Source organism: Chanodichthys erythropterus, chromosome 5 (genome assembly GCF_024489055.1).
Source record: "Chanodichthys erythropterus isolate Z2021 chromosome 5, ASM2448905v1, whole genome shotgun sequence".
Taxonomy (NCBI): Eukaryota; Metazoa; Chordata; class Actinopteri; order Cypriniformes; family Xenocyprididae; genus Chanodichthys; species Chanodichthys erythropterus.
Window position 1 is genome coordinate 34,956,300 of NC_090225.1, and position 14,897 is coordinate 34,971,196.

General features: G+C 38.6%; 1 protein-coding gene across 1 annotated transcript in view; it reads right to left on the bottom strand.

Annotated features, from left to right (window-relative positions):
* The window catches only part of crtac1b (cartilage acidic protein 1b), a 37,121-nt gene extending 35,090 nt beyond the window's left edge, over positions 1-2,031 (bottom strand). The window contains exon 1 of the mRNA XM_067385526.1: positions 1,987-2,031. Within this exon, the coding sequence (XP_067241627.1) occupies positions 1,987-2,031 (45 nt within the window). The remainder of the gene's footprint in view (positions 1-1,986) is intronic.
* Positions 2,032-14,897: the final 12,866 nt, after the last annotated feature.

Sequence of the window (14,897 nt, forward strand, 5' to 3'; positions counted from 1 at the left end):
CCTTTCCAACTTGATTACGCAATGCGTGGCGCATCACAGAGCTAGGGCAAGATGAGCATTTGTGGTTAAAAAGTATACCATTTCTATTTTTATTTATTAAATGTCCAATTGTTTCACTAGATAAGACCCTTATTCCTTGTCTGGGATCGTGTAGAGCCCTTTGAAGCTGCACTGAAACTGCAATTTGGACCTTCAACCCATTGGTAGCAGTTATACTATCAGGAGAAAAATCCTGGAATGTTTTCCACAAAAACTTTAATTTCTTTTCGACTGAAGAAACAAAGACATAAACATCTTGATCTTAGATGATATATGGGTGAGTAAATTATCAGGACATTTTAATTACAGGTAAAACACCTGTGGAAAATATAGGGGAAGACAAAATCTGGATTCAGACAACGGCATATGTGCAGTATATGGCAAAGAAAGAGAGATGACATGCTCAAGCTGGTGAGAAACACAAAGAGAAGAGAGATGAGTGTGTGTTTGCAGTAACGATTTCAAAAATATGCTTGACCCAACTCCACTAATCAACCCATTGAACTCTAACATCAAAGCCATGTAATTAATTTAGATTAAAGTTGTTTTAATATATGCTCCTCTGTTTGAGATGAAAGTGTAATCATAGCACCCAAATAAGTATTGTATTAGTCATATTACCGGACCAAAGGTTTGAGCACAGTGATAATTTGAGTGATGATGACAGAATTTACATAGTCAGACTGATTAAAGGCCTCAGCAGAGGTTGTCACTTTGTTCTTTCCTGTCCTATATTACTAGCATTATTTACCTCTATTCATAATAATAACTCAGTGCAAAACAGCCAGGGCAGAAACAGTAAAAGAAGAGTAAACATGTCATTTTATTGTAATTTATTTACTGTTTATAGCTTTTACACTGCAAATGGCTGGATAAGGGCTGTGGAACACTAGTGCTCCGAGAGTACCGTATGTACCGTCATCTGTCATCGTAATATGATGATGTAAAAGCTTCTCGGATGAGGTGAGAGCTGGATGTGTTCCAAACTAAAAAGTCTTCACAGCTACGGGGTCATAAATCCAGACATAGACAGGCAGAGGAACCACGAGAAGAGGTGAATCTGTCCTTGCACCAGCTCTGCATCTCGAGGAGGCAGTTTGACTAGAAATGATGCGATCAGCTCCATCTCACTGCAGCTATCACACAACACACTTACTGCGGTTACAACAGAGATGTTAGATGTTATGATCTTTATGAAAATTTATCCCTGTATGTTTTTATTGAATCAAAGTTTGTAATGTATCTGTATTATTAAAATGATTCAATAGAAATTCACAATGTGGAACCATAAACTCTCTTTGCCTTTTTGCCTGTGACCTTCACCTCGTAAACTATATTTACTGTCATCTTGAGTGTGTATTCATGCATTTCTGGATTCTGATCAGACTGCGACAAACACCAGCACAGTCAGTCCCTCAAGCATCTTTCATTTTATGACAAGACACTGCTTTAAAGTAAACTTAGAAAAATATACAGTTTCACTGATGAGAAAAAGTATGAAAAAATGTGGGTCTAAATGATGAAGGTGCCCTTAACTACTGAACTGAATAAAGTTTCACAATGTGGTTTTGTAAAACAGTTAATTAATTAATTAAATACATTTGAAAATAAACTAATAATTATTATTATTATGATCGTTATTATTGAGCACACATGCAAAGCAAAGCAAAAATAATGTTCATATAAACAAATGAAAAACATTCTTGTTTCATATTTGTTTAAAAAGTCTTCAAAATCCGATGAGCAGAACAAGTGCAAATAGTTATCGACCTGAAGCTCTTGAAGGAAACATTTCCCTACGATCTCCCGAACCTTTATCCATACAGTTATCACATCTCATCTGGTCGACTGATAACATTTAATTAGATGCGCAGTGAAAGATCAGATCAAAGGAGCCGCTTTTAACTTCAAAGACGCTGCGGCAGATATGAAAGCACCGGTACTTACATGAATGAAAGTCCAGCGCTGCTCATAAATGACTTCCCTCCTCATAGATTAAGAGATTCCCTGTGGACCTTGAGTATGTCTCTTAGTGATTTTACACAACTTCCCAAGAATTTGCTTTATGAAATCAGCTGTGTAAAAATCTATCCAATTACAAGCCCCTGCGGTGAATATTTAAAAGAGGCAGCCAATGGCTGCGTTGGAGGGCGGAGCTATGCTTGCGGAATGACGCTTACCTGAGGCTTTCTACTTAATAATTCAAAAGCACGGGTCTGATACACAGAAGAGGAATTTGACAAGATTTTGAATAAGTTTAATATTCAAAATAATTTCTATTTGAATAACTATTGCACTTAAATAATCTGTTACTTTGAGGAATAAGCCATCTTACATTATGTGCATCCTAGCATATTCTTTATCTGTGAAAAAAGCACATTTCTTAATTAAAGTAGGCTACTTATTGCCAGATCATATAACCATTTTATGGGAACATTTCGTGGATCCATGCCATTTATAGTAAAGTGACGGCTCATCTGCTGTCTTGGGAAGTTGGCAGAGACCACCTGCTTTTTTTTTTTTTTTTTTTTTATTGCTTAACAAATGTTCATCAGCATAACCTTTTACAGCAAGACAGAAAACTCAAGCTCACATTCAAACGTACAATCTCACAAATATAGCTAAAAATACATCTTTAAGTGGGGTTAAATCAAAATGAATGAAATGTTCCTTGATCTTTTGCAATAAAAGAGTTTTATATTGAAAACATCCTGCACCCTACAGATCTCAAAACTTAATTTTTAGTCCAAAAAAGTATTTTTAGTACAAAAAAATTGTTTCAGTTCTAAGTATTGACAGAACTGAAAAACCTCTTGCTCTGAAATCCCTGGATTTCTCATTTTAGAAATCTGAAATATTAAGGTATGACCGTCCACATACATATACATGTCAGTGATGCCCAATCATAAGGAGTCTGTATCCATGTACTGGATAAAGTGCAGTCTGACATTCCAGTACAGTCATTTTCGCTAATTAGACATGAGTGCAAAGCAGAGTGGACATTAGGCTACTTGTTTCACCCTAAAGGGGCGATATTCTGCGATAAGCACTGGCTGACTGTACATTGGTACATTGTCTCTCTTATTACACACAGCTACTCAACAAATAAATAATAGGCCTACATGGACATGAAATATTGATCTTAGTTGAAATTATTTTACTAGCTTACTTGTAAAGACCATGGAGAGGACACAAGAACATCATGGGAAACACTGGTAGTGTTGCTCTGGACGTCATTTTTCAGAAATATTTGACCACTAAATGCAGCAGTTGACCAATCAGAATCAAGTATTCTAGAGAGCCGCGTAATAAATAAATCATCGGCACTAGAGAAACCCCAGTAAGTGTTAGTGGAAAAGTTCACCAAACCTTGTGCTGTTCCTGAAGAATCCACTCTGAATATCCTTCTGAAAGATATCAACTGTGGTAAAAAATAAATAAATAAATAAATAAATAAAAATAGCTGAAGTTTGTTTTTAACAGGGCCCACAATCATTTTCAGTTTGCGTGGTACATTTCATGCTAGCAAGCATATGTTGTTAGCATGCTAGATAAAAATGCAGCTGTTCAACTTGTAGAAAGTGTAAGACAGGGAATTTATCATTCCACTGGCATTTGTAAAGTAATAGTTTTTTTTTTTTTTTTTTTGCATAACAAACAATTAACCAAGCAAGGACTTACCTTCAGCCTACGCACAGGCTCCACTCTTCATCAAAATGGTAACCTACAAAACTCTAAAAATGCAGAAAATATTTTCAGTCATAATATAACAGAATATTATACACTAACAAGTCTTGCCCTTTGTCATATTGCTCAAAAACTCAAAATAACAATTAAGTTTGCTCAAAATCACACAAAATATATTTTAATTTAGGCTTTTAATACTATATAGTAGGCAAAAACAACACAGTACTCATATATCACGGGATGTGAGGGAGATACTAAACACACAAAGAAAATTAAGACAATGTGATGTTAACAACAGGTTAACAGGCTTTAATGTTCCAACAGGTAAACCCTAAGATAATCCATACACAATGACAAGACCCGACAATACTGAACTGAAACAAGGGAACTTAAATACACAGCATAATGAGGATAATTGAAGACACACACCTGAACAGAATAACGAATCATATTAGTGTCCATGACGACAGATTAGACTGTGCAAAAAGAGTGTAAAACGAACACAACATCCAAAGCACAACCTCACTCCGACAAATGGATGGATGAGGCGAGGACGAAGAACCGGGAGAGGGCCAAACAAAAAAGTCAAGGGTTGTGCAGATGGTAGATAGATCCAATGGATGACCTTGAACAGGGACAGGCAGATGGTCGCCTAGTGCACAGCCAGGGCTGCGATCCATGGCGGCGGCGCTGGAGGGAGGAGCCATGGAGGAAGATTACCAGATGACACCATGTAGACAACTGGAGGCAATGGCGACACTGGAGAAGGAGTCCACCGCATAGCCATAGGGCCAATGAAGCAAAGGGGTGCCGAAGACCTGGACAGCCACGATGGAGCTGTAGAAACGACTCCATGAGATTGCAGCAGGGATCTGGAGAGCTGAGGTTGAGCTGGAGCGACTGAGGGCAGAGGTGGAGCCTGAGGGAGGGCAGAGCTAGCTGAAGCCAAAGGAGTGAAGGGCCGGAGAGCAGTGGACGGCTCGCAAGTCCACGGTGGAAACATGACGATGTCCGACTCAGGTGAAGCTGATGGTCTGAGGGAGCTCGGCGAAGCCGAATGTTGGATGGTCCCTGTGGACATCGAGGGAGGAAGGAGCACAGGAGCCAGGGCGATGGGTCGAGGTGTCACAAAGCACCCAGAGGCAGAGCTACGGATGGCCTTGAACAGGGACAGGCAGATGGTTGCCTAGTGCACAGCCAGGGCTGCGATCCATGGCGGCGTCGCTGGAGGGAGGAGCCATGAAGGAAGATGACCAGGTGACACCATGGAGACAACTGGAGGCGATGGCAACACTGGAGAAGCAGTCCACCACGTAGCCGTAGGGCCAATGAAGCAAAGGGGTGCCGAAGACCTGGACGGCCATGATGGAGCCTTAGAAATGACTTCCTGAGATGGCAGCAGGGATCTGGAGAGCTGAGGTTGAGCTGGGGCAACCAAGGGCAGAGGTGGAGCCTGAGGGAGGGCAGAGCTAGCTGAAGCCAAAGGAGTGAAGGGCCGGAGAGCAGTGGACTGCTCGCAAGTCCACGGTGGAAATGTGACGATGTCTAACCCAGGTGAAGCTGGTGGTCTGAGGGAGCTCTGTGAAGCCGAATGTCTGATGGTCCCTGTGGACATCAAGCAAGGAAGGAGCACAGGAGCCAGGGTGATGGGTTGAGGTGTCACAATGCACCCAGAGGCTAGAGGCAGAGCTACGGGCTTCCCACACCTAGAAGGAGATGGCTCCCAGCAGTCCAGCGATGTAACCATGCCACTGAGAGGAGACTGAGCTAAAGGGCTAATGGGAGGCAGATATGACTAGATGGTAACATTGGCTGGGGACTGGAGAGTGGCTTGGAGAGCAATATAAAATCCAACAAAAAATAAAGCACTTATTAATGGTATTTTGGAAAGGTGGTGGGAGAGGGAGGTTGTGTGGGACTAGCAAAACTGGCAGAGAGCAGACAGGTTCAGGTGAGAGCAATGGAGGCAATGAATCAACCTCCAAAATTAAAACAGTTCTCCAGTGCTGTAACCAATAACTCCCTTCCATGCCGTGTTAATCACTTTTGGACCGGGTCTTCTGTCACGGGTTGTGAGGGAGATACTAAAGATGATGAAGATGGGCCTAACAGGCTTTAACAGGCTTTAAAGGGTTAGTTCACCCAAAAATAAAAATGTTGTCATTAATTACTCATCCTCATGTTGTTCCACACCCGTAGGACCTTCGTTCATCTTTGGAACACAAGTTAAGATATTTTCATAAAATCCGATGGCTCAGTGAGGCCTCCATAGATAATTAACACCTTCAATGCCCAGAAAGCTACTAAAGATGTATTTTAAACAGTTAATGTGACTACAGTGGTTCAACCTTAATGTTATGAAGTGACGAGAATACTTTTTGTGTGCCAAAAAAAACAAAATAGCGACATTCAACAATATGTAGTGATGGGCGATTTTAAAACACTGTTTCATGAAGCTTCAAAGCTTTACAAATCGTTTGTTTCGAATCAGTGGTTCAGAGCGTGTATCAAACTGCTAATGTCACGCCCCCCAGTGGTGAACTATTGAAATTTCAAAACACTTATCACATTACGAAGCCTCGTTTACTGTAATCACGTGACAGTTTGATTCATGCTCCGAACTTCTGATTCGAAGCTTCATTAAGCAGTGTTTCGAAATCGGCCATCACTAGATATTGTTAAATAAAGTTACTTTGTTTTTATGGCACTCAAAAAGTATTCTTATTGCTTCTTAACATTAAGCTTAAACTACTGTAGTCACATGAACTGTTTTAAATATGTCTTTAGTATCTTTCTGGGAATTGAAAATGTAAACTGTCTTGCTGGCAATGGAGGCCTTAGAGAGCCATCGGATTTTATGAAAAATATCTTAATTTGTGTTCCGAAGATAAATAAAGGTCTTACTGGTGTGGAACGATATGAGGTGGAGTAATAAATGACAGAATTTTAAATTTTGGGTGATCTAACCCTTTAATGTTTCAACAGGTAAATCCAATGATAGTCCACACAAAACTTACACATAAATGAGACCCAACAATACTGTATTGAAACAAGGGAAATTAAATAAGGACAATTAAAAACACACCTGAACTATTTTATTTATTTCTATTTTATTTAACCCTTATTTAACCAGGAAAAGACTCACTGAGATCAAAAATCTCTTTCACAGGAGTGACCTGGCCAAAATGGCAGCAATTCGAATAGTTTCATCACAAATTTAAATCATACATACAGAATTAAAAACACAGAATTAAAAACAATTACATTTCACTGCATCATCTTCCATTTGCCGAATAACTGTTTTAAATTGATCTAAAGACAGCCAATTTTTTAAGTTCAATTACGATTGAAGTTGATTCCAATCAAACGGGGCTGCATACACAAACTAAATAACAAATCACATTAGTGTCCATGATGACAGATTATTAGACATTTCAAAACGAACACAAAGTCCAAACAAAGGGAAACTGTGACATCATAAAAGAGTAGGCCAAAGGTACCTGGATGACCTATTACTTCCGGTGAGATTCTGAAGTGTGCATACAATGGACACTTTACTATCCCATGAGGCCATGGGAGAAGATTTGTGAGTGGGAGTGAAGCGACGCAAATGATGCAAGTCAAGTGATAATGAACACATGGCGAATGTAGTATGTGTGGATTACATTCATACTGCACACATTCATACTATATAGAACATACTTTATAGTGGTCATGAAGTAATATGGCATTGAAAATAAGTACCTGCTCAAGAGAGTATGTGATTTTGGATGCAGCCCCCCAAATAGCCCATGGAAAGCATACTAGTAAAAGTAAAAATCCCACATAGAAGGGTGTTTAACACTTAAGGTCAGAGAGAGAATAGATTAAAAAATTATATAACTAGATTGTTTTTGGTGCAAAATATATGCTAACATTATTTGTGGATGAAATTTTAGTACATAAAAATAGCATCACATAGAACAGAGAAGATTGTTAACAGTAAAACATTATCAGGTTTAGTATCTTCTTGTTCTCTGAACAAAGCAAGGCTTTTCAATTCATTGAACTTCAATTAGGCTCCATATGTCCTGTCTTTCTTTGCTTTTCATTGTTCATTTGTTGGCTCTGCACTTCAGTGTACACTTTGACCAGCACAGCATCATCTGTCACTACAGGCACTGCATACATGTCGAGACCCATTCTGTCTCCAGAAAGAACTTCTGAACCCCTACAAGAAATGATCCACAATGGCTCAGCCATCCTTGAACAAAGTCAATTACCTTTCTGAAGGCACCTGATGTGATCCCATAGCCAATGAAATTCAAAGTTAGATCACAGCAATTGGATGTAACATGTATTGCCATAACCCTTTCCCCCATGTGCCCCATTTGACCTTGCTTCTGCGAAACAAGCTCAGGGTTAGTTTTTGGTGTAAAGTGTCCTTTACTTCTGTTCTAAATTTCTGCTGCAGAGTTTTTCTGCTCCATTATGATTTGTTCTCTGTAGATTAGCATGAATTTGGGATTTGAAAAGACAAAACCACCTGCTTGGATCTTCGGTTTAACCTTTAGTAAATCCATGCATCACCTTCCTCTGACAGCACAATACAGTGTCCTTGGCAGATTCTCAAGGGCTTTCAGTGTACCAAACAGCTGATGGATGCCATTGTGTGTCTCCTGCTCTCCCCAAACGCACAATCATCATTGGCTCTCGTAATGCATGACATTAGGCCTAATCTATACAGATCCTATTAAGAATCACTGGCAAAATGAGTCCCGCTGGGTCAAAACCAGGAAATGTGACAAAGCACTTTAAGTTAACTAGTGCACTGTAAGCTGTAACTAAACTATGTGCTAAAAAGCAATTAATGCATTTGTTTTGTTTGAATGAGATGCAATTGATTTTCATAAGGTGATTTTAGTAATTTAATTACATTGTGTTATTCACAAGCAGTGGTGGACAGTAATGAAGTAGCCTAATTTTTTTCAAATATCTGTACTTTATCTGAGTATGTTTATTTTGGGAAACTTTTACTTTTACGTCACTTTATTCCAAAGCATAATATCATACTTTTTATTCCATTACATTTCATAAATACATGTTGTTCCTCATTCATTTGAACTGAAGAAAAATTATCACCCGCTCCTAGACGTGATAGCGGTGTCCAAATCCTGAATACCATTCAGTACTTTTTACCTTTAATACTTAAGCACATAAAAAATCGAGTACTTTTGAACTTTTGCTCTTTTTACTAAGGAGTACTTAAAGGTCCCGTTCTTCGTGATCCCATGTTTCAAACTGTAGTTAGTGTGTAATGTTGTTGTTAGAGTATAAATAAAATCTGTAAAATTTTAAAGCTCAAAATTCAATGCCAAGCGAGATATTTCTATTGCCAGTTTGGACTACATCCCTCTACTTCCTTCTTTGATGACGTCACTAAAACTAACCTCCACCCACAGGAATACACAAAAAAGGGGGCGTGGTCTTGTTGCGCTCCCACGGAGAAGAGCAAGAGTTGCGTTTGTAGAGTGTGTTTGTCGCCATGTCGTCGAAACGCTGTTATTTCCATCCCGCAGTCCAATCACCTTTGTTTGGCCTTCCCAGGGACGCTGTACATAGAGATCAATGGTTACAATTTATGTTTAACTCGGTTCCCGAAAATTATAATTGTAGTATCCTTACTGCAATAGTTAATGTTGGACTGCAGTGCACATAATGGCCACAAGAGGGGACTATGTTTATGTATATGGCTGTTTTCCGTATGAGGTACTCTTCTGAGTGCTAACGTTGTACATTTTCTGTCGCTGCTTGTGGACTAAAGAGTTCAATCTCTCGGGAATTATTGTCTTTTGTGTTAATTTGGCACAACACCCACTGGCCATCTGGCATACCGGGCACTTTCCCGGTGGGCCGACGTGCTTTTTGGCGCCGACGGTTGCCGACCGCAAAAAAAAATTGGGCCTAGATCGGCGGCCCAATGCTTTTTCAATTGACACTGGGCTGCTGGCCCAAAATATCACATAGGCTAGTTTTTTTTTTCCTTCTGACAGACGCAGCTCATGAAACATGTAGCTCAGCGGCCCATTGGTTGTTTTCTTGATTGACACTGGACTGGCCCAATCATATCTTTGAACAGCACCATCTATAGGAGTTTCAGTGTGATCATGGAGAAGAAATGGAAAGGAGGTGCAGAGAAGCTGCGTGAGAGAACAAAACGCTGCCAAATGTGTTAAAATAAATAAATAAATTATATATATATATATATATATATATATATATATATATATATATATATATATATATATATATATAAATTATATATATATATATATATATATATATATATATATATATATATATATGAAATTATATAATTAGTAATATATAACTATATAGTCATGAAATAAATAAATTATATATATATATATATATATATATATATATATATATATATATATATATATAAGCCGAAGGACAGGGTGGGCCAGTCTGGGCCAAAATGCCAGGGCCGATTTTTGGTCCCAGTCCATCCCTGACAACGCCACAATAATCCACATGTAAAACTATGTGCAGCACACCTTTTGGTAAGAGGCGTGACCTTTCCGGGCAAGGAGCGCTAAGCTGCTGTCGAATCACAACACAGGAACCGCTGGCACAATCAGAACTCATTATGTATTTCTGAAGGAGGGACTTCATAGAACAAGGAAGTCATCAGCCCGTTTTTATGACAGTGGAAACAGCGGTATACAGATAAGTAAATTATGTGAAAAATACTGTGTTTTTTTACACGCAAAACATGAACACATGTTATATTGCACACTATAAACACAATCAAAGCTTCAAAAAAACACATAAAACAGGACCTTTAATACTTTTATAGGAGTAATAGTTTAATAGGGTATCTGTACTTTTACTCAAGTACTTGAATTGTGTACTTCGTCCACCACAAGCTATCTTATTTAAATTGAACAAACTACAAATTTAAAGGAACAGTTCACCTAAAATTAAAATAAAAAAAAATGTCAGTATGTTGTTGCAAACCCATATAAATATCTTTCTTGGATCACAAAATAATTTTTAGGTAAGTGTCTCTCATGTAATGAAAGTGCGTTCATGAGAATTCATTGTTTGCAGATGAATCATTCTTTTTAGAACCTTCAATGAATCAGTTGATCCAGTTCGTAAAACAGTCTGAATGATTAATTTGAGGATTTTCATGTTCAACTCAGTCAGTAAGTTTACATGGACAACAATATTCCGATATTAAACTGATTAAGATCACATCAGCTACAGTTTGGATCTAGCCTCTTATGAAAACTTCAGATGCCTCAACAGCTGTGAAGAGACGACCCAACCCCTGCGAGGACTTCAGATGACACAAACACTGGATCAACATGCACCATTCCAAATTTTGCTATATATCCTAATCATTGTAAACATTTATTTGTTACTTCCATGAGCTCATTGTTTCTACCTTAAATTAATACATTGCTTAAATTAATACATTGTTAGCTAACTGTGTGATTTGCATATGTACATTTCTGAAATTACATAATGTGGGCACAGTCATCTCTGATAACGGATTACTCTAAATTGTAATGTTGACATGCATTTTCTGTAAAGCTGCTTTGAAATGATATGTATTGTGAAAAGCGCTATACAAATAAATGTGAATTGAATTAAGACAATACTCTGATTAAGAAACTACCGGCTAAAGTCATACTTGAAGTAAACACAAATAGAATTAAGACATGTGGAGTATTCCTATTTTAGTCACATTATCAAAGTTAATCACACTATTAAGGTTGTGTGGGAGTTTTTGCTGCATTTCACAACAGGACACATACACACACGGCAGTGGTCAACCGTTTGACGGCAAACAAGAGAGCATAGCTTCAAGCAAGAAGCCACAAATCAAATTCCCCTCATCTCTTCTTATCTCTAATCCAGTACCTTCAAGTTTGTCACAATGGCAATAATGAAATGTTGCCGAATGAAAGTACAGAGGAGTTCTGTTGTTGGAGAATTTGTATCCGCCATTTTTGCACATATAGCATGACAAATAATTAACTGCACTCTGCAAGCTTTCATAAAATTAAAAATGAAACACTCAAAACTGAATATGGTACTATATCGAAGATGAAATTCAGTAACACTTTAGTATAGGGAACATGTATTCACTGTTAACTATGACTTTTCTCTCAATAAACTCCTAATTTACTGCTTATTAATAGTTAGTATGTTAGTTGTTAAGTTTATGTATTGGGTATTATTAAGAATATAGAATAAGCTCATGCAGAATAAGGCATTAATATGTGCTTAATAATTACTAATAAACAGCCAATATTCTGAGCCAGAAGACTCAGTCCTTGACAGGCCTGATGAGCTTTTTTCTTCACACGCTTCCACTTTACGATCTCCTGCTGACCGGGACACAAGAACGTCAAAGCTGATGCTTTATCTTGTTTATATGGTCCAGACTTGCCCTCTGATCAACCTGAGCCAATCCACTCTCCAGCCACTATCATTGGGGCAAATCAGTGGACACTTTACGAATAGATCGCTGAAGCAACGCAAGTTGCACCCGCTCCATCTGCCTTACATTTGCCCCTCATGGACTTAGTTCACTCGTCTCTGGGATCAGGGCCCCCAGGCAACCAGAAAACCCTCTCGCTCATCCGCAATCATTAGTGGTGGCCTAGTATGTCCCAGGACATAAACCGCTATGTAAGAGGCTGTTCCATCTGCGCCATCTCTAATCACCACGCCACTTACCTGAGGGAAAACTGCTGCTATTACCCATTCCTCAAAGACCTTTGTCCCACCAAAGGAGTTGATTTTGTCACTGACTTACATCCACCCAACTCATACACCTGCATCTTAGTTGCTGTGGATAGTTTCTCAAAAGCTTGTTGACTCGTACCACTCAAGGGATTACCCTCTGCTATGGAGACAGCTGAAGCCTTGTTCTACCATGTGTTCCGTAACTCTGAATTACCTGAGGACATTGTGTCAGATCGAGGACCACAGTTAATTTCCTGAGTGTGGAAAGCATTCTTTCAATTCCTAGGTGTATCAGTGAGTTTATCTTTCAGGTACCATCCACAATCAACTGGGTAAACTGAGCACAAGATTCAAGAGACTGGATGCTACCTGAGGTCATACTGCCACAACCATCAGCACAGATGGAACAAATACCTTACCTGGGATGAGTATGCACAAAACTCAGTCCGTCAAGCCACCACCGGTCTCACACAATTCCAGTGCATACCCTGTTACCAGCCGCCCCTGTTTCCCTAGTCAGGTGAGCTGCTTCCAGCTGTGAACCACTGGATGCAGGAGAGTGAGAGGGTATGGGAGGGCATGCATCCACCTGCAGAGGGCAGTAAAGAGGCACAAGAGCCAGGCCAACACCCACAGAGCAACCACTCCTACTTACCATCTAGGACAGTCTAGTCTACCATAAGGGACATCCGCCTTTAGCTGCCCTGTTGCAAGCTAAGTCCCTGCTACATTGGACCATTCACTATACAGAGACGAATGAAATCATGACCCAGTTAAACCTACCTCCACAATACAGAATTGCACCTACCATTCATGTTTCCCTCTTGAAACCTCACCATGATTCTTTTGTTCCTCCTTCCACAGGGTCTGGTGTAGCTAACATGCCTCTCCCTCCAGTGGAAGCTGACCTGGGCCTCATCTACACTGTCCATACCTGTGTTTACCTGCCTTCATCACACCATCCTCTCCTCAAGTCATTGAGTACCTGCAAAACCAAGAACTCTCTTAAGTTAAATCTGCCATATTGCTTGCCGTCTGTTTACTTTGTTCAATAAACTGTTGTCTGCCTCTCTGTCACATGACATGACACAAGGCAAGACATATAAGTCATATGGAGTACTTTTATGATACTTTTATGGTTCTTTTTGTCATTAAAGCATGACCAGGATATTATTTAAAAAAATTACCTTACACAATGTTACAAGGAAGATAGAAAGTCATACAGGTTTGAGGGTGTGTAAATGATGACAGAATTTTCATTTTATGTATTTGGCTCACCTTACTTGTCCTTTAGTCTACTTTATGTAAAAGCACTGATTAGATTCTTTCTTTATTGGATTTTAGCAAGTAAAGCACTCTAAAGTGTACCCTCCTGTGATATGAGGAATGCCCTTTAATTGCCAAAGAATACAAAACTCCAAAAATGAGATTAGACTTCCTTTTAATACTCATTCCTGTCTCATGCACTAATATTTAATCTGCCCATTTTTCCACTCTCTCTGTCTAAACACCATCATTCACTGTTTTAATTTAAAGTATGAATATGTGATTTATTTTTCGATGGCATGCAGCATAAATCTACTTTGCTGTGTGATAACAGAGGTGATGTCCCCTATATTGATCGGGAGCTTAATAGTGTTTGTTCTTTATAGCTGATCTCAGGAAATAAGGGGAATATACAGTTTTGAATGAGCTCTCTCATGGTATCCAGCAGAGGGATGGAGCTACACTGGAACAACACACATTTACCTCCTGTACTTTATTTTAATATATGACAGCACAGCATAGAAACCTTAGAGAGGTGAGCAAACACTGAGAAGTATTTTTCATGAATAAAATAAGAAAAGACTCCATTAATCGCAGTTTCAGAATCTCAACAATGTCTCAAACTGTACGCAAATTTGCCAAAATACAAAAGTATGCAATCAAAAGTTAGAGATTTTAATATGAGTATGTACAATTCCTCAACAAATTCTTCCAAAACCAAATTATGTCTTTGATATTCTCTCTTAATATGTCCCAACAAAGTATATTTTTATATTGATACATATCAAAGAAATCATTTTTCCTAAATTGCTCTTAAATTCCACGATTAATTACAAAGAAACAGCAAGTAACACACTGAATGAAATGTGAAATTTTGAAATATTTTTTTATATATATTGTGCTCCAATAAAAGTTTGTTTTATTTAAAACTTCTTTTTTTTTTTACACTTTTCCATTTGAACTGACAAGGAGCATGTTCCAGTTGATTTCAAATGCAACTGTCAAAAAAGTATTTGTCTATAATGTGTATATATATATATATATATATATATACATATATTGTCATCATATACCATCTACATCTATGTTTTATACAGTGAGTACGGAAAGCATTCAGACCCCCTTCAATTTTTCACTCT